Source organism: Geotrypetes seraphini, chromosome 10, assembly GCF_902459505.1.
Source record: "Geotrypetes seraphini chromosome 10, aGeoSer1.1, whole genome shotgun sequence".
Taxonomy (NCBI): Eukaryota; Metazoa; Chordata; class Amphibia; order Gymnophiona; family Dermophiidae; genus Geotrypetes; species Geotrypetes seraphini.
The window spans coordinates 138,148,679-138,169,817 of NC_047093.1; the positions used below are offsets into that span (position 1 = coordinate 138,148,679).

At 46.2% G+C, this 21,139-nt stretch overlaps 1 protein-coding gene across 2 annotated transcripts in view; it reads left to right on the forward strand.

The window, feature by feature from the left end:
* The first annotated feature begins 7,515 nt into the window (after nt 1–7,515).
* LIG1 (DNA ligase 1) overlaps nt 7,516–21,139 on the forward strand; it is a 135,454-nt gene continuing 121,830 nt past the window's right edge. For both annotated transcript variants that reach the window (XR_004540810.1, XM_033960347.1), the window contains exons 1-7: nt 7,516–7,825; nt 15,399–15,494; nt 16,727–16,940; nt 17,320–17,461; nt 17,856–17,966; nt 18,362–18,574; nt 20,115–20,229. Coding sequence is in view for 1 of the 2 variants with exons in the window: in XM_033960347.1 (XP_033816238.1) it covers nt 7,809–7,825; nt 15,399–15,494; nt 16,727–16,940; nt 17,320–17,461; nt 17,856–17,966; nt 18,362–18,574; nt 20,115–20,229 (908 nt within the window). In the remaining variant the exon portion in view is untranslated. The remainder of the gene's footprint in view (nt 7,826–15,398; nt 15,495–16,726; nt 16,941–17,319; nt 17,462–17,855; nt 17,967–18,361; nt 18,575–20,114; nt 20,230–21,139) is intronic.

The window sequence follows — 21,139 nt, forward strand, 5'->3', positions numbered from 1 at the left end:
AGGAAGGAACAGGCCGCAAGACGACCCGCTCCCTAGAAAACTCCAAGAAGGAAGCCCTATAAGAGAAAGCCTGCAGCTCAGAAACACGCCTAGCAGAAGTAATGGCCACCAAAAAGACCGCCTTCAAAGTAAGGTCCTTCAAAGAACAGTCGTCCAAGGGCTCGAAAGGCGGGCGCACCAAAACAGAGAGAACCCGATTAAGATCCCAAGAGGGAACCGAGGGCCGTAGGGGAGGCCTAAGCAACTTGGCCGCCCGCAGAAACCGAATCACATCAGGAAGAGCCGATAAACGCTGACCTGACACCAACCCTCGAAAGGCCGACAGGGCCGCAAGATGAACCCGGAGAGAAGACCAAGCCAGGCCTCTATCCAGGCCATCCTGCAAGAACTCTAGAATGTTAGGCAGAGAAGCGCGAAAAGAGGTCACTCCCCGCGCCCGACACCATTCCTCAAAGAGACACCAAACCCGCACATAAGCCCGAGAGGTAGAAAGCCTCCGGGACCCCAAAAGTGTAGAGATCACCTTGTCTGAATATCCCTTCTTGCTAAGGCGACCCCTTTCAAGAGCCACGCCGTAAGACAGAAGGGAGACGGGTCGAACATGGGAATGGGACCCTGCATCAGAAGGTCGTCCGAGAGAGGCAGAGGAAGAGGAACCGCCACCAGGTGCCTCCCCAGCACCAGCACCACCAAACCCGGATGGTGAACAATGTGAAGAAGCACTCTGCCCACCAGCGGCCAAGGAGGGAACACATACAACAGCCCCTCCGTTGGCCACGGCTGGACCAGAGCATCCAGACCCTCGGCCAGCCCGTCCCTGCGACGACTGAAGAAGCGGGGCACTTTGGCGTTGCCACTCGTGGCCATCAGGTCCATCAGGGGCTGCCCCCAAGCTTGCACTATCAACCGAAACGCTCCGGCGCCGAGAAACCACTCTCCTGGATCCAGGAAGTGACGACTGAGGAAGTCTGCCTGAACATTTTCTACCCCGGCTATATGAGAAGCCGAGAGGTCCAGAAGATGGGACTCCGCCCAAACCATGAGCCGAGCCGCCTCCTGCGCCTGCTCTTGGTGCCCCCCTGACGATTGACATAAGCCACCGCCGTGGCAATGTCCGACAGGACTCTGACCGACTTGCCCAGCAAAAGGGAGTGGAAAGCTAACAGCGCCAGCCTGACCGCTCTGGTCTCCAACATGTTGATCGACCAGGAGGCCTCCTCCGCGGACCAGGTGCCCCGAGCTGAGTGGCCCATAAACTGAGCCCCCCAACCGAGGAGACTCGCATCCGTAAGGAGCACCGTCCACTGCGGGAGATCCAGACCCACCCCCTGAACCAGGTGAGGGGTCCGGAGCCACCAGCGCAGACTGCAGCGCGCCAAGCCTCGCAGGGGAACCGGAACATCCAAATCTTGCCTCCGGGGAGACCACCTCCGGAGCAGAGCATACTGAAGAGGACGCATGTGGGCCCGCGCCCACCTCACCACGTCCAGGGACGCCGCCATTGACCCCAGGACTTGGAGGAAATCTCGCGCCCGAGAACCCCGGGACGCCAAAAGCAGGCGAATCTGAGATTGCAATTTGCTCACCCGGGCCTCTGGAAGGAAGACCTTCCCCAAGGAGGTGTCGAACATAACCCCAAGGCACTCCAGACACTGAGCCGGGACCAACCGACTCTTGGAAAGGTTGACCACCCAGCCCAGCGACCGGAGAAACACCACCACCCGAGCCGTAACCCGGGAGCTCTCCTGCAACGACTTTGCCCGAATCAACCAGTCGTCCAGGTAGGGGTGAACCAGGATGCCCACCGACCGCAAGGCTGCCGCGACGACCACCATTACCGTGGTGAGCGTCCGAGGAGCCGTGGCCAGACCAAAGGGAAGCGCACAGAACTGAAAGTGCCGCCCCAAGATCGCAAAGCGAAGGAAGCGCTGATGAGAGGCCCGAATTGGAACCTGCAAGTAGGCCTCCGTCAGATCGAGAGACGTAAGAAACTCCCCCGGCTGAACCGCCAGAAAGACCGACCGCAGCGTTTCCATGCGGAAAGACGGAATCTTGAGAGCTCTGTTGACCCCTTTCAAATCCAGGATGGGCCGAAAGGTCCCCTCCTTTATGGCCACCACAAAGTAAATGGAGTACCTGCCGGTGCCCCACTCCGTAGGGGGCACCGGCACCACTGCCTCGAGATCTAGCAAACGCTGAAGGGTCTGACGAAAAACCTGCGTCTTCCATGGAGTCTGACATGGAGAAGCGAGGAAAAGGTCCGGCAGAGAGCGGGTAAACTCCAGAGCGTAACCGTCCCGCACCACCTCAAGGACCCACTGATCGGACGCGATCTCGACCCATTTGGGGAAAAAATTGCGCAGCCGGGCCCCCACCGGAACCAAAGGGGGCGCCGGCAAGGAGTCATTGCGCAGGACGGGAAGCGGGGGAACCGGCGGAGGGATTCCCTGCCCCCCGACGGGCCCCCCGAAAGGGCTGCATGCGCTGGAAGAACCGACCCCGGGAAAAACCCTGAGCCGGGAAAGAAGCAGCCCCACGCCCCGGGCGTTACTTGCGAAATTCCCGCAAACGCCCCCGGGCAGCCCCACACCTAGACGCAGGGTGGGCACGGTCCTCAGGCAGACGGGGCACCTTCGAGTCCGTCAGAGTCTGAATCAACTCATCTAATTCCTCTCCAAACAAAAAGACCCCCTAAAGGGAACTTTAGTAAACTTAGCTTTGGACGCAGAATCCGCCGCCCAAGCGCGAAGCCACAAAATACGCCGCGCGGCCACGCCATAGACTTAGCCGAAATCCGCACCAAGTCATAAAGAGCAGCTGAGAGGGAACGAGGCAGCCATCGCAATCTTCGCTACCTCCTGATCCACTAGAGACCAGTCATCAGACTCCCGATCCAGGACACGCTCAGCCCACCGAAACACGGCGCGAGCGACTAGCTCCCCACAAATAGCCGCCTGGACCCCAAAGGCAGAGACATCAAAATCATACTTAAGAAGTGTCTCTAACGCACGCTCCTCCGAGACCCTAAGAGCAGAACCGTCCATAACAGGCACGGTATGCCGCTTAGGAAGTGCCGAGACCACCGCGTTCCCCATTGGCGAAATTAAGGTAGCCCTACCTCCCTCCGGGACGGGATACCCAAGAGCCAAGGCGCACACCAAACGAAACTGCGCCCATAGGCCACTGCGCCAACACAAAATCCCGCAAATCCTGACGCACAGGAAAAAAGCGGGAAACAGGACAGACCTCCTGAAGCAGAGGGGCCCCCATACGCGGGGTCTCCGGCGGCGACACTGCAAAAATGCCGCACCAAGGAGACCTGCTACACAGGTCTAAAAGCTCATCCCTCTGAATAAAGAGCGCACCACGGACGCATCTACTCTGGAAGACGGGAAACCCGCCGCCCCGCTGCCAACAGGCGTCCCCTCTAGAGGATCCTGGAAGCCCGCCAAAGCAGCCAGGTCCTCAACCAGGCCAACACGCTCCTCCGCCCACCAATTCGCAATCCAAGCCCCCCCGCGGGCGCTTGGATGAGGGAGGAGGAAGAGGGGACGCCAAACGAAAAGAGGGAGGCAAAGCCATAGGGGGCGCGGAGGGAAACCCCCCCCCCCGAAACCCCCCAGGCGCACGTGGGACCCCCAAAAGTCCGCACAAAGAAAGAAAATAAATTGGGGGCAAAAAACCCCTGGGGGTCCCCAGGGACTCCCTGCCCCAGCAGGGGTCCATGCTGAAACCTGCCCCTGTGTTCGCCATACAGGGGGAAGGTCACCTGAGGTTGCAGACAAAATGGAGGGGCCAGACAAAGAAAATGGCGAAGTTCCCGCCAAAAATGCTCCCTCCATGGCCTTTAGCGGATGAGAAGACTGAACAGTCTCAGCCGCTAAGACAGGCAAGTCGGCATCAGCTGTCAAAAAATCAGCTGAGAGGGAATCCTTCGGGGAATCCCTCCGTGGGCGGTTGTGGAAGACCGGGCTTCCCCACTGCTCCAAGCCGACTCGCGAGGCACCATCGGCGGGGAGCTCTGGGCGCCTGCAGCCGCTGCCGACGGAGCTCCACCACCTCACCGACCCAAACCGCCGAGTTCAGGCCGGCCGCGAGTGCCTCGCGGCTGGACTCAATTGTGTCCTACTCCCCCGGAGAAGGGCACAATTGCTCCATACGCGACCTAGCTATAAAAAAAGTGCCGGTTACATGAAAAAATACAGTAAAATACAGTTTTCTTAAAGGGAAACAACCCTTCAGACCAGCACTACCTCAGGATTTTTTTTTTTTTTTTTTTACAGAACAGACTCCACAGGCTCTCGAAGCAATATGCCTTGCTTGACTTAGGGGGCAAGGCTTACTGCTGAGGCTCCTCTAAAAAAATGTGGGGAGGTGGAGGAAGTGGGGGGAGGGACCCCGCTCGTGACCCGCCGGGTTTGACACCCCCGAGGTCGGACGAACCCCCAAACAGGGCCCGACCAAGCTCCGTCCAGCCAAAAACAGGGACAATAAACCCCTAAACAAATTCCAACAGCCCTACCAAGAGAGATGGGTACAGATCACTCAACACCTGCTGGAGACTGAAAGAAGACTGAGGGAAATAGAGAAGGGAGGATAGTATATACTGTCCCAAAGTTTTGTTTTCAGTCTCCACCTGCTGGTCATGATTAGATATATACCCATTCGTAAAGTTAACCTCTACTGGTCTGGAGAGTGCTAAAGAAATGAGTGTTTTCTGAGCTTTTGAACTAGCATGGTTGATTCTGTCACCAGGATGTTACTTCACTTGTGTAGCTGTAAGAATGCAAGACCACCGAGAACTAGCGGTTAGAATTGCTGCCTCAGCACCCTGAGGTTGCGAGTTTGATCCCAACTGGTGCCTTGTGTTTGGGCAAGACACTTAACCCTCTGCTGCTCCAGGTAAAGGGTTACCAGATGTCCAAGAAAACCCAAACACGTCCTCTTTTTAGAGGCCTGTCCGATAGATTTTCAAAACCCGGTAGTTTGTCTGGGTTTTGGAAGGCCCCAAGTTTGGGGACCCTATCTGGACTCTGGAGGGCCTCCGAGTATGCACGAATGCGATGTGACGTCATCGCATCACCTTTGCGCACACTCAGAGGCCTGGACTTGGGAAAGAAGAGATGAGGTTTGTGTGGGGAAGGAGCTGGGAGAGGAATGGGCAGACTTGGTGGGGGCTGGTGCAGAGCAGGGAGGGGCCATGTGTCCTCTTTTTTTATTTTTTTTTTTAATTTGTTGTGAAGAAATGTAGCAACCTTTCCCAGGTTTACATGAAGTGTAGAGCACTCACAATCATATATAGTGCTTAATCTATATTAAAATGTTGGGAAAAGACCTCAAAATACCCCAGGAATCCAATCAATAGATTGAAACTATTTTGGGGTTAAGGTATCATCATAGGTCAAAACCTCTGTTAAAAATTTTTATTTTAATTAAATTCATATAAACATTACTAAGTTTAAATATTATATGTATAATTCATTGATTAATTCAATGATCTGTTTTTCTCATACTGAAATTAGCAATCGAGAGCTAGCAACCATGGACTTAACCACAATAATATTCCTTCTGGCTATATGAAAACTATCGTCAAGCACTTATCTTTTATGACCCGACGGAGGCCCAATCCATTTCGCACTAACGGGCTTCTTCAAAGGGTATGATAAAGCTTGCTAGTTTGCCAGTATCATTTTATCGTTGCCCAAGGTCGTGATGCATCTTTAACAATTTCCCGGGAAGCTGAAACGCGTTTTCTGCCCGCCTTAAGTGCTGCAATTCACTCCCTTCTTCCTTCAGCTTATTCGGGTCTCCATGCGCCAGATCCCCTTTTACCTCTGTAAAACAGATATTTACTTTATAACATTTTATTGAAGAAATGCAATAAATACATAATAATATAACACAGTAAAATAGTCATTACATTTAAATTGACCATATTAACTTCTAATAAATGTTTATCATTCCTTCAAAATAAATTTTTAAACAGGACTTATTCATAGATTTTGTTTAGAATTATAGGAGTTTTGATTGAGCACAATTAATTTATAACATTTTTGAGCACAATTAAACAATGTTTTACCATGAATTCAACTGCAAAGAACATCCTCCTACATCACATTTTTCATTTGCATAAACATTTTATCATTCCTCCAACATATATTTTAATATATCTAAACTATTTTTTCCCTATATCCCCCCTTATTACTTCATATATATATATCAAAATCATTCCAATTTCCCTCCCTACCCTAGAATGAAAGGTGACATAAAACATCAAATAAAAAAAAAAAAAAAAAAATTTATATCTAATATAAAGTATTAAGAATCATACTTCTTGCTTTCGAGGATAATTTTTGTATATAAGGATCCCAGATTTTTAAAAATAATCGTGTTCTTTTAGGAAATTTACAAACCTCAAAAACCTCAAATAAAATTAAACGATATTTAATCATTGAATTATACATATATTTAAACTTAGTAATGTTTATATGAATTAAATTAAATTAAAATTTTTTAACAGAGGTTGTGACATATGATACCTTAACCCCAAAATGGTTTCAATCTATTGATTGGATTCCTGGGGTATTTTGAGGTCTTTTCCCTTTGTTTTAATATATATTAAGCATTATATATGATTGTCAGTGCTCTACACTTCATGTCAATCTGAGGATTTTTGCATTTGAACACTCACTTGAGTCTTCATTCATTTCATTCTACCTTACCCAGGTACCACAATTAAGATTGTGAGTCTGCAGGGCAGATAAGAGAAAAAACTTAAAAGTACCTGATTATTAGTCAGTGTTTGGGTGAATGTCTTCATGAAAAGGCGTTTAATAAATCTCAATAAATAAATACCTTAAGAAGTACCCAACTTTTTTTTTTTTTTTTTGAGAGGTTTACTTTATAACATTTTATTGAAGAAATACAATAAATACATAATAATATAACACAGTAAAAGTCATTACATTTTTTTTTTACTTTATAACATTTTATTGAAGAAATGCAATAAATATACAATAATATATCACAGTAAAATTGTCATTACATTTAAATTGACCATATTAACTTCTAATAAATGTTTATCACTCCTTCAAAATACATTTTTAAACAAGACTTATTCATAGATTTTGTTTAGAATTATAGGAGTTTTTTGATTGAGCACAATTAATTTATAACATTTTTGAGCACAATTAAACAATGTTTTACCATGAATTTAACTGCAAAGAACATCCTCCTACATCACATTTTTTTTTTTTTAACAGCGAAGAGCAAACGGAAATCCTGTCAGCATCTAGCCCCCACCAGCCGCGAGCCTCAGGCTCTCGCGAGGTCGCGTGAGCTGTGAAGCGCGCGCGGGCGCGCACGTCCGCCCAGGAGGACGAGGAAGGCGCAAGCGGCGTCTGACGCACGATCGAGCTTCGCAGACGGCGGGCACGCGTACGCCAGCCGCAAAACCCAAAGGAGGGGGGGAAAAAAAGAGGCGCTGTACCCGGAAGCGGCGCATTTGGGGGAGCGGAGAGAGCGTAGCGTGCGCGTGGGGGGCGGGGCGTCTGCGTCGGGCGTGAAGGGACGCGGCGCGCGCGCGCGAGTTTGGACTTGGCGGGAAAAGCGACGGTTGGCTCCTGAGAGACTTTTTTTGTTTTTAACTTTTCCGCTTCGTTAAATTAACAAAAAAAAAAAACGCCTTCCCCCACCCCCTTTACAGTAAATACAAAATAACGGGAGGGTGGGATCCAGCCCTCCTCTCGCTTACCTTCTCCTCCCTGTTCCAGGTCGGCCGAGCCGCTGGGTGAAGAGCGGGGGCGGCCATGCAGCGCACCATCAGGTGAGGAGGAGGCTGAGGCCCGAGCACTTAAACCGACGGGGGTGTAGGAAAGAGTCATTTGCGGGGAAGGGGGGAGGCTTTTACGGTGCAACATTGCAGGAAGATCGAGGGTCCCTCAAGGTTACTCTTTGTTACTGTGTTGCCACTATAGACGGGCCTTCCAGACAGGATTGATACTTAGTTAAACCGCAGCCCCTTTTACCTGGAAAATAAAAACCAAAACAGCCCCAATACATTTCTTCCTATTCCCAACAGTAAATAAAAATTTTTTTTAAAAAAATTTAATGCTGTAATCTGCTATAATGAAAAGTCATTCATCTGCAACTGCAACATACTCGAGAGGGTCCAGAGAGAAGGGCAACAAGGATGATAAAAGGCATGGAAAACCTTTCCAATGCTGAAAGGCTAGAGAAGCTGGGGCTCTTTTCCCTGGAAAAAGCGGAGATTTAGAGGGGACATGATAGAGACTTATAAGATCATGAAAGGCATAGAGAAGGTGGAGAGGGACAGATTCTTCAGACTGGCGGGGCCAACAAAAACAAGAGGGCATTCAAAAAAAATTGAAAGGAGGCAGATTCAGAACAAATGCTAAGAAGTTCTTCCTCAGTCAGAGGGTGGCGGACACCTGGAATGCGCTTCCAGAGGAGGTGATAGGACAGAGTACGATATTGGGTTTCAAAAAGGGATTGGATGACTTCCTGAAGGAGAAGGGGATTGAAGGGTATAGATAGAGGGTTACTATACAGGATATTAAATGATTAGGGAATAAAAGATTTAAGTAAAGGATCACTTACAGGTCATGGACCTGGGGGGCCGCCGTGGGAGTGGACTGCTGGGCACAATGGACCCCTGGTCTGACCCGGCAGAGGCAATGCTTATGTTCTTATTTGTCAGGTAAAACGGGGTTATAGCAAGTCAGGAGTAAGGCGCATTGGCAGAGCTGGGTGGAAAGGGGGGGGGGGGTTTGATGGGCCCACTACTGGAATAGGAAGGGAGTATAGCAGGGCAGCACTGGGTAAAACGCGGATCTTAACTGCAAACCCTTAAAAATCTTACCTCGGGAGGGGAGTGAGCGGGATCCGTGAGGTCGGTGGGAGTTAAAATGGGGGATCTCTGCCGACCCCACATCACAGACGCTTTCCTTTTAAGACCCAGCGCTTTAGCTCGGCGGGATCTGTGGCATTTGGGAAACTGAGTGCAGAAAAGCTGGGCACAACAAAAGGGAGAATTATTTATTTATTTTAATAATTTCTATACCGTTTTATGCCAAAACAGTTTACAAAACTGTTACATAAAATGTTAAAACAAAAGGATTCAATACTTAAAGCAAATCAACAAACAAGTGTAATCAATATTCAAAAGAATTTCATTAACAAATCATTGTGTTTTAAATAACTTTCTGAATGAACACCTATCGCTGCACTTCCGAATTTGCCCAACAAAGGAATTCCATAATTTTACTCCTGCACATGAGAAGGTCATTGCCTTAGTTTATCATATTTTGGGTGAGACTCCAGTATCCAGTACTAGCAATTCCAACCACCAACAGAAAAGCCTGCAAAGGTAGAATTTAAAAAGAGGATCTCACGGACCCCATAGAATTAAAAGCGCATGGCCTGCCCTGCTATACCCCCAGAAGTCAGTACCAACAATCCCTACCACCAACAGAAAAGAAGCCAGCAAAGGTAGAAGTTAAAAAGAGGATCTCGCGAACCCCATAGAACTAAAAGTACATAGACTAAAAAATAAAGCAGCTGTGTCGTAGGGTCCACGGGGATCCTCGTTTCTTAACTCCTGTGGATCTCATGGATCCTGTTCACTCTACGGATCCGTGTTTTAACTCCTGCAGACCTCATGGATCCCACTGAGGGGGGTGAGATGAGGATACATGGGGTGAGTAGGATCTGTGTAGTCTGCGGGAGTTAAATCAAGGGTCATCATAGTGAACAGGATCCGTAAGGATACCTGTGAACCCCACACCACGGCTGCTTTCTTTTACAGGCTGTATACTTTTAGTTCTATGGGGTTCGTGAGATCCTCTTTAACTTCTACCTTTGCTGTCTTCTTTTCTGTGGTTGGGATTGCTGGTACTGACTACTGGGAACAAAGGTGTATTATTAATTTTTTGTTGGTTCTACAGCATGCTTTTGTAGAGGCAGCCTTTCTGTTTATGTGGGTAGAATTGTGAAATATGCAAAATGCTGTTTTGTTGTGCCCAGCTTTTCTGCACCCCAGTGTCACAAATACTGTACCTTCTACCTGGGGGCCCCACGGATCCCACAGAGCTAAAGCACAAGGCCTAAAAAAAAAAGCAGCCATGACATGGGATCCACAGAGATCCTTGTTCTAACTAAAAGATCCCACTATTAAAAGCATGAGATTGATTGCTACTGAATAAATATGCAGCAGCCTATGTGAACCCTCGAGAAGGCCAGCAATTCTGGCGAAACAGGTCCTGTCGGGCTGTGGTTGCCTGCAACATATGAGATAAGTAAATGTGAAGATAGATTGAACTGTGATTCAAACTGATATTGTTTTAAGAGAAAACTCGATGAAGAAGATTTTATAAAAATTAATATTAAAAGGAAGAAAGAATTATTATAATAAATATAAAAGAAATAGAATAAAAAAGGAAGGGGGAGGTTTTTCAGGATCAATGAATGAAACATGGAACCTTGTCAGACATTATAGCCCGATCCATCCACAGTTTCAAGCAGGTAACAAATGTTTGTTTTATATATATATATTTATAATATAACACAGGGGTGCCCAAAAGGTTGATCGCGATCAATCAGTAGATCGCGAAGGCAACACGAATCGATTGTGGAGCCCATCCCGGGCTCCATGATTGACTCGCGTTGCCTTCACATTCTACCTGCTTCTTGACACAGTAAACAGAAGCGCTGGGCCGACCAGCTTCCCCCCCCCCAACCCCCCCCCCCCCCCCCGACATCAATTCTGACATCGGAAAGGAAGTTCTGGGCCAGCCAATCGCTGCCTTGCTGGCCCAGAACTTCCTCTCTGATGCCAGAATTGATGTCGGGTGGAAGGCTAGTCGGCCCGGCGCTTCTGTTTACTGCGTCGGGAAGCAGAGAGAGCTCACAATTCGGTGGCGGGCAGCTTGGGGACCTGTTCCCTGATGGCGGTGGCTTGAGGGAGGACAGGGACAAAGAAAGAAAGAGGGCAGGCAGGGAGACAGAAAGAAGGGAAACAGAAAGAAAGAAAGGGGGGATAGGGAGACAAAGAAAGGGGACAGGCAGGAAGACAGAAAAGGAAAACAGAAAGAAAGGGGAGACAAAGAAAGAAGGGAAAGAAAGAAAGGGGAGGGGGCAGGGAGAGGAAGAAAAAGTTGTGGGGGGGGAATGAGGTCTGGAGGAGAGGAAGCATACAGTAGGCTGAAAGAAAGGAAGAAATATTGGATGCACAGTCAGAAGAAGAAAGTGCAACCAGAGACTCATGAAATCACCAGACAAAATGATTTTATTTTCAATTTTGTGATCAAAATGTGTCCATTTTGAGAATTTATATCTGCTGTCTATATTTTGCACTATGGCTCCCTTTTACTAAACCGCAATAGCTTTTTTTAGCGCAGGGAACCTATGAGCGTCAGCAGCGCGGGGCATTTAGCACAGCTCCCTGCGCTAAAAATCGCTATTGCGGTTTAGTAAAAAGGGAGGGGGTATATTTGTCTATTTTTGTATAGTTGTTACTGAGGTGACATTGCATAAAGTCATCTGCCTTGACCTCTTTGAAAACCCCCCAGAATATAAATGATAATTAACATTTTCTCTGCGTACAGTGTGCTTTGTGTTTTTAAAATTTTATTGTTGGTGGATCATGTTGACTTGGTCATTTTAAAAGTAGCTCACAAGCCCAATAAGTGTGGGCACCCCTGATATAACACATTTGTTACCTGCTTGAAACAGTGGCTGGAGTGGGGTATAAATAAGATAAACCTCAATGCAAAAAGGAATTAAGAGTTAGAAACATCAGGCTTTTAGCCTGGATTTGAAAAGGACCAGAGACGGAGCATGGCATACTGATTCAGGAAGTCTGGCTAGGGGGCATATGATGTAGCAAGATGGAAGTGGATGAAAGGGTGCAGATATAATTACTCTTATCTGGTGAACAAAGTTACCGAGAAGGGGTGTAACGATTGAGGGACTGCAAAATTAGTTTTGTCTTAAGTCTCCAAGAGGCGCTTTTACTAAGCTGTGCTAATAAATGGGCGCCTCACATGGAAATTTTTCCATGCTAAGCCTGTTTCTAGCACAGCCATTAACTTGGCCATTTTCTGGCCATACATTAATGTTAGTATTAGTATGGAGCTACTGGGAAAAAAAACATGTGATGTCTGTTTTTCAGTTAGTAAGCACCATCAGCATAATAGCTGAATAATGTTTTCACGCTTATTCACCGCCTGACAAGCTCCTTCCAAAAACTAAGCAGTTAGCGGGTACATAGCACTAAGAGGACACTTTACTGCATCAGGCCATTTTTCCTTTTTTAAAAAAACTGCACATTTCGGGGAAAAAGGTAAAATGCATTTTACTTGTGTTATTTTGTAAACCACTTACTTGCAAAAGAGGCCATATATCAAATTTGATAAGTAACCCCTACTTTACTGTTTAACATAATTTAGTAAAAGGGCTCTTAAGTATGAACTGAATACAGAAATTGATAGGAAACTATAAATTTTATGGGGTTCATAGTGCAGATTGTAAGGGGGGATCTGAAGCTTCAAGAATTCATGCTAATAATGAAATTGGAAAGTATTACGGTATATCATGCTCCAAATGTACAACAGTTCTAATTAAGCTTCACACTGACGTGTTCTTTCAATAATTTTTCCAGCTGGGTGGCATGAAGAAGTAGTAGGATGGGGGGCAGGGGGAATACTTAACAGAATTATATAATTTACTGTTAAGCTAGTTAGATGGTCAGTAATAAGGTACTGGAGAGAGCAGTGCATTGACATTTGATCATTTTGCAGTTTCTGTAACGTAAACTGCATCTGTTGTGCATTGCCTTGAACAAATCTCTTTTTAAAGGTAGTCAGTAAAAGGTAATAATGCTTATTTAACTGCCCTACATGCCAGGTTTGGGGAGGGGAATGCCATACTAGAGAATGACACGGGGAAATGTCCCACGGGATCTCTCTATCCCTGTCCCATCCCCTCGAGCTCTGTCCTCATCTGCCCATGCCTCAAACACTTTAAAATCATAAGTAGCAACATTCTAGAGCTCAGATTGTGATGTCATAATGCCTCATTCCACCAATGCCTAAGCTCCGTTTTCATTTGTACAAGCCTCAAACCCTTTAAAATCCTAAATAGCAACATTCTAGAGCTCAGATTGTAATGTCATAATGCCTCATTCCACCAATACCTAAGCTCTGTCCTCATCTGCTCAAGCCTCAAACACTTTAAAATCTTAAGTGTTTGAGGCTTATGCGGTTCAAGCAGAGTTTGCAGGAATGGGACAGGGATATTGCAAATGCTCTATGCCAGCAGTCTCCAAACCTTTTGCCACGAGGGCCAGATTGGGTAAATAACTCTAGATATGAGCTTTATTGAAAGCAGAAAGCAAATATGTGAATAAGTGAATACGCATCTTTAAATATAAATTTATGCAATTACAAATTGAGTATTGCACTGCATCACTGCAAGTATTCTTATGGACAATTAACCATAAAGACTAGTAACAAACTTCCAGATTCAATTTAAAGATTAGTCACAGCGCCAGAGTTATCTACAACGCCACAAATTGACACTGTCGATTTTAGGCCGAACAAGTATGAGGAAATACCACAAAGTATCCTATATAATAAAACGCTAGCCGCGCATGCGCACTCAGACCTGCGTGATCTGTAATCCGTGATCTGTAGGTCCGTGGCCAGAGTGCATATGCGGCGGCTAGACAAAGCGGGAGAAACAGACTCAAGCGCTGTGGCCGACTCACGATGGGAGGATGCGCCGCAGCAAAGTGCTGCACAGGTACTGGAGGGGGAGAGACATATCGCTTCTGCACCGGTACAAACATCCCTCCAGTGTTGGCAGTCGCTGCACGTTAAATAAGCTGCTTCGCGACTTTCTCCTGCAGTTGAGTCCCTCTGCCGCGTCACTGATGACGTCATCAATGACGCAACAGAGAGACTCAACAGCAGAAGAAAGCCGAAGCAGCCTGTTTAGCGTGCTGCGGCTGCCAACGTTGGAGGGAGGTTTGATATTAAAATCATCTTGCTGGGAGGGTCGCAGAGTCAGCGGGGGTTGGGCTGGGAGGGGAGAGAAGCGTCTGCTTTGGGTGCTTCAGGCAGCAGCAGCGTTTACAATTCGCTGCTGTTGCTGGCTTCAGGTCTTCCTCTCTGGCCGGTCCTGCCTACTTCCTGTTTTCATGAAGACAGGATCGGCCAGAGAGAAAGACCTGAAGCCAGCAACAGCAATGAATTGTGAATGCTGCTGCTGACCAATGAAGTAGTTAAATGAGGAAAGGGAGAAGAAGGGGAGAGAATGGCTTGGAGGGAAGGAGGAAAGTATGCCAGACCAAGGCAAAAGGAAGGAGGAGATGGAGAGAGGCCATATGGGACAGAGAGAGAGAGGGCGGACCCTGGATGGAAAGAGAAGAAGAGGGCAGTGAATGGAAGGGGCAACATAGAGGGTGAACAGTATTCTAGCACCCGTTAATGTAACGGGCTTAATGACTAGTACAATTATGATTCAGTATTAAATAAAGTTGTGATTAATATTAATATTAACATAATATGGAATATCATATTTTGAGCACAATTTTAATAAATGAATTTGAAATCTATCAACACCCCTTGTGTTTTTGGTTGGGTTATTTTTTTATATTTGCGGATTCTCATTAGAAAATTAGTCCAATTGGCACATTTCCGCACAATTCTTACGCGGGCTGTACTTTGGAGACTCCTGCTCTATGCCATACCACCCTTTTGATTTAGTCTTAACCACAATTGTTGGGGAGCTTATCTTTATTAAAGATTAGTGTGCACACTGTATATTTCACTAGCACGTGCCTGACCTAGAATTGGTGTTTCTCATCTTGACATTCTTTATATCACCTGTTGTTTTATCCTTGGTGTAGCCTGTGAGCAAAACATAGCCATGTTGAGTTTTATCATCTGTTTTTAAAGCTATTTATTAAAGCTTTCATATTGGACACTTCTTACACCAGTGCTGTTTTTGTTTTGGTAGCTTTTTTTGTTATGATGCAAGCACCTTGCCTCTCTTCTGCTGTCTGGCTGTGATTGCTCTGATAGATGAAAAGCGTTCATTCTTTCAATAAGACAGGGGGTATCCAAGTTTTTCAACAGTGGGCAACAAGATAAGAAATCCATGTGTGCAAGCCATATGATTTATTTTAGCCTATTATTGCATGATTTTATACATCAAAATCTGTGAATATCTTCTGAAATTCGGACTAGAATGTTAACTTTCTGGGTACAGGAAAATAACTGTTGTGCCTGAATTCAACTCACTCACTTTGAGCTGAAACCAAAATCTCTTCCACTTTCCTCTTCCTGTCTGTTTTCTGTTGTTTCTTGGGAAATCAGGTCGTTTTTCCAGCCCAAACAGGGGGCAAAGGTGAAGAAAGAGGAGTGTTCAGAAGCAGCAAAGAGCAAAGAAGTGACTGAGGAGTCCCCTGAAAGGTACACTTCTTCCAGCACTGTCAGAGCCTGATAGTCAATGAGAGCCTGGCTTTGTCTTGTGAGAGATCTCCTTATCTGTGTAAGGGGCACACACCACTTTGAGCAGCTAGAAGAACATAAGAATAGCCTTACTGGATCAGACCAATGGTCCATCTAGCCCAGTATCCCATCTTCACGGAGGCCAATCCAAGTCACAAGTACCTGGCAAAATGAAAATTCTCTTTACTAGTTCTAGAGAGTGGGTTTCCTTCTTGAGTGAGGGATAAGCAACCTGAAATCTGCCCATTTAAGCTGAAGTGCATGGTTCTTGAAAAACCAACATTTTGGAAGACTAGGAGCAGGATGCGCAAAGCTCCAACATCATGGTAATAAATACCAAGTTGGGAGCGGTGATTAGCGGAGTAACATGCAAGTTTTATGCATGCTATTTGTGCAGAGCAGCCCTGGTAAAAGGGGAAGGAGCTGTGCCTGGCACTTGCTCAGAAGAGCAAATCAGTAGGCACAACTCTTCCCCCTCTTGTCAAGTCCACTGCAAAAAAAACCTCTTCTCCCCTGTGACCATGGCTCTTCTCCCCTGCCTGCTCAGCTGATCGCAGCTCTGGTGCTGCTCAGCTGATCGCAGGGGAGAAGAGAAGTTTGGGAGGTTTATTTTTTTAAAAAAAGCTAAAAAAATGGGCACAACTGTTGTGAGTGTATGTCCCATGCCTGTGTACAGGGACACACATGCACACAACGTGCACAATATAGGATCCACAGAGAACCCTTTTGAACAGTGAGGCTGAGCTTCCTTGCAAGTAAGACTGGCTTTAACCAGTCTTATGCAGGGAAAACTTTTTGAGCATTGGGGCCTAGGAGGGAAGCTTTGTCCTCGGGCTACATTTTCTATTAGAAATCCATTTGCATCTGTTATGAGCTTAAAGGTCACGTTATCTGGTAGTCACTAGATGGCGCTGTAGCCTTGCAGACTGTGAGTAAAGGTTTTAAAAGCAACAGTTGGCACATCTGATTTAAAAGGTACCAGGGGATTAATTTAGATGGTAACAACAAGATTGGATAAAAATAGGTTGACATGCAGCAATAGAAGAGCCAAGCGTTGTGACATAAAAAGTAGAGGAAAATGTGGAAGAATATTAGATATAGATGCACATCAGATTGGTGGTAAATATAGTAATTTTGCTGCTGTTCACTTGGTATCAGTGTGTTTTTCCTAACAGACAGTTCTGTTTCTGTAGCCCCAGGGTGGCAGAATACCCCCTGAAGGAAAGGAATGGCACAGTACATTGCAGGGAAGTAAACTCCCCCATCAAACGTACCTCCAAGAAGTCTATCCAGGTCCTAGACAGCGATAGTGAAGATGAGGCGGCGGCCGCAGGGAATCAGGTGGTGGCCCAAGCAGAGGTTGTGCAGTCTGTTACTGAGACACCACAACGGATCCCTGGTAGGAAGGTATTGCCTCTCCTTCATCTTTATTTTACCCCCAGACTCAGAGCGAACACACAGGATTTGTAGCGGAGTGGGCTACAGTCTACAGTCCGCGGTCCACTAGCCACAAATGATTGCTGATCTTAGGGTGGAGCGTTTTAAATGTGGGGCGCTAATAAGACCTGCCATATTGAGTCTAATGAGATGGGCTACTGAGGCCTGAGGTGACCAACATTTTTTTTCTCCTACATGACATTAGCAACTAGGTAGCTTGGTGGGAAGGATAGAAGTTTGCTTGTTTATCCTCAGCTCCCAGCTAAGGGATTTTCTGCAGCATACTGCTTCCTTTTCCCCTACACTGTTTGCCCTTCTAATGTTTCTGTATGTTCCTTTTTTATGTCAGGAGCCTTTCTCTACATCGAGCACACCTCAGACTGATTCCACCCATGATGCAGCTTCTCCTTGCAGTAGCCTATCAGGGAGTAGCCCTATTACCCCTGACCCTGCTCTCATCTCGCCCTCAGGCATCCCAAAACGCAGAACAGGTGAGCAGCAAAGCCTGTTTTGAGAGGCTAGCTTGGGATTCTGTGTTTTTCTGGAGAGGATAGTGGGGATGAAAGTAGTTTTGGCATTCTGTGCTTCTGCCTTTTATTCTGCAGAGCCTCTTATAGCTTTCCTATCTCAGCTTTGCTTCCTTTCAGCCCCAGCATTGAAATAGGGCCCAGAAGAGGGTGTGTAGCCCTTGGACAAGGGACCAGACACCAGAAACAGCATGTCTTTCAAACCCTTCCCCTTCCCCTAGCTGTGCACCATAGCAGTGCTTTGGCTTAGGTTGTTAAGAGGGTCAGCTTGTGCTGTATTGATTTTCCAAGTCTCTTGACTTACATGGAAGATGCCTTGCTCTATTTAGTTTAATACTTAGCTGTCTATTCTTATCAGCTCGCAAGCAGCTCCCAAAACGATTACTAGAATCATCCCATGGAGAGGAGGAGACAAAGGAAGATCTGGATGCGAGGGAGTCCAGCTCTAAAAGACGGAAGAAAGAGAGGGGTAAGAGAAAGACCAGATGGTGTGTGGACCCTTGCCAGAGTGAATCAGTGAGAACAGAACATTATCTCTCCACTGATGTGGATGAGAGTGGGGGGGGGAAATCTCATGGTTGCACATTTGCTCGATAGCTAGTTCTTCCGTGGTATTAGTGGTAATTTTTTTGGGAGGAGGGAATGGGCTTCCCTGGATGTCACCCCCTTGCATCCTTTTGTGATGGCCTGCCCTATGGTGGTTCAGTAGTAATACTCAATTCCCTTTCCCCACTATTCTAGTACTATCACTCTGTACCACTTGCAGTTAAGTACTGAGAAGCCTTCTCCCTCCCCGTGCGCCATTGATAATCATGGAAAGTAAGATGAAGTGAATTTTGATGAGCATTGCATCTGTTGCCACAGATGATGCAGTGGCGCCATCAGAAAAGAAATCAGAGGCCATGGAAATGGAGGACACAGTTCCAAGTTCAGAGATGGAGTCTGCGGGGGAGGGCAAAATTCAAAATGCTTGTGTTGGAAGACCTCCCCACGGCCAATTGAAGGAAGAAAGTGTTGAGGAGCAGGTGAAGGAGACCAAGCCAACAAAGTCAACAAAAGCCATCAGCAGCTTTTTTGGTAAGTTGTAGAGGGAGTTGGTGGCCTGTATGACAAGAGTCCGCACCCGAGTCTCTTTGGACAAGTGCCAGAACTGGGACAAAAGGGGCTTCCTTAATCTTAAGAATGGGGAAATATTGAGGACCATTTGAGTGAAAAACCATACAAATAACACTGAGGTTAATTGGCTACAGTACATCTGCTACCTGCTCAAGTGATCTTGCTCAGTATAGAAAACATCCAGATTATACATTCAAATGGTACTTAGTAACTTCTCTACTATTTATTTTTAAACCATATAAGCTGAACAGAGCACCCACCTCATTTAAGTGTTACACCAATGAGGAAAACAATTTGGTTTTCTTGGAAGAAATTGTTTTGTGTTTTGGTTTTTTTGGGGTTTTTTTTTTTACATTATCCACTTATATAAATGCGCTGTCGCACACAACTCTATGCACTAACATAGGATATTTAGAGACTAACAGGGGTCTCAAGAGCTCACAGCCAGAAGTTTGAGATATTTTTCAAAGCCACTGGCTGATACCGTGAGCTATCATCGGTCCCGTTTCTGATCTCTATGCCTATGCTTCGTGCATTTATATTATTTTATTTCTATTTTTTTCTTTATAAGTTTTTTTTTTACATAGAACGTTGAAAGAGATCATATGGGAATGCCAGTCCTTGGTGGGGAGTGGGGTGATGGCAGCAGCACATCACAGCATTTTAGTTTGCTGTATCATTCAGAGTCATGATTGGTGGTTTATCCCTGTCATTCCAAGGAAGTGGAAAAGGAGAAAATGCATACTTCCTGTATGCTGATATCACACTGCAGTGGTCGTACCAGAACATTGGGCTAGCATATTTTTTTGCAAGCTGGTTCTGCCTCACCACTAATGTATTTCTGGGCTGTATGACTTTCAAAGGAATGAATACCCCCTCCTCTGCAGAACAGTCCATTGGGGGGGAGGGAGGTTCAGATGGGTGGGTGGGGACCAGCTGTTTGTAGAGGCTAGATGGGGAATACATTCAAAAATAAGGATAATTGCTAGTTTGTGTTTAGTGTTGCCTTTAATGCCCCCTGCCCTGAGGCAGCAGGGGGCTCTGTAGAAGAGCTGGATGGCTTCTACTGTAGAGGAGATTATAAAGACTTTGGCTCTTTTTTCTTTTTTTAATTAGTTGTTATGATTGTGCTGAGAACTCCAGGGAGTGAAATCTGTACCTCTTTCTTTCCCGTGTGAGAAGAGATTATTAATTATGTCTGTTTATATGTCTCGTGAATAAACATCACCTTCATGCAGCTAGTAGCATTTTACAGTACAGGCACTGCAGCGTACCTCTCTTCTCTCTATCTTAAACCTTCACTATATCAGGGAAAATATATACAGCAGTTAACAACAAATTGGTGTGTCAGACAGATCCTTCACAGGAAGCACAGTCCCCAGTATGAGCCAGTCCTCTGATCATGCATTCTGTAGCAATCATTCAAGCAGCCTGTCTTTTTTAAACTTGCATTGAGTCGAAGGAAACATCTGTATGGTGTTTCACTCTCTTTCCCATTCAGCTCCAAGGAAGTCTACAATAAAGGCAGAGAACAAAGAAGAAAATGCCTCGTTAAAAACAGACAGTCCGAGATCCCCTGGGACAAGTGACAAGAGCAAGGTGGCACCAGGCAGCAGGTGTGTGTTCATTCTGTGAGGAGCTGGCAGTGGCGAGTGAGTGTGTGTATGCCTTTATCATTTAATCCCTTTGTGCTCCCAGCTGGTTAGAACAGAAATTAAGGTTCCCTCCCTTGCCACTCACTAGGAGGACACTTTATAGGATGATTTTAACAGTGCTTTAGCTGACTGTTACTCTCCTCAGAGGTGCAAAAAGTTTACCTGGCTTTTCACATAAATACTTTAGATTTTAAAAGGCAGGTTGCACATACAGCTGAAAATTTCAGTTTCCTTTAATCATCACATTCAGAAAGACCTTACTGGCAGCTTTCAGAGAAAAACTACCTGTGGCTAATTTTCAAAAGGGAAGCTGGCCAAAGGGCACATGGACATGCACAAAATTATACTGCTCCTGAAGAAGGTTGTGTGTTAACCAATTGCTGTACAAAATCAAAGCATAGAAACATAGAAGATGACGGCAGATAAGGGCCATAGCCCATCAGGTCTGCCCACTCTACTGACCCACCCCCAAGTCTCCTATCCTAGGGATCCCACTCCTGGTGACAGGTTCCCTTGGCTTAACCCCTTCCAAGGATCAACCACTCTCTTGGTGAAGAAATATTTCCTGGTGTCGCCATGAAATTTCCCACCCCTGAGTTTGAGCGGATGCCCTCTTGTTGCTGAGGGTCCTTTGAGAAAGAGAGTCTCTTCTTCCATCTCGATACGGCTGTGGTGGTGTCCTCAGCACAGTTCAAACTGTTGACTTAAAAGAACTATCGTTTTATCCCAGGACAAGCAGGCAGCATATTTTTGACTGATGGGTGACGGCACCGACGGAGCGGTTCCGTCACGGCCCAGAGAGTTAGAGCTATGGCAGCATCTGTAGCTTTCCTCCGTTCCACTCCTATTGAGGAAATCTGCAAGGCTGCTA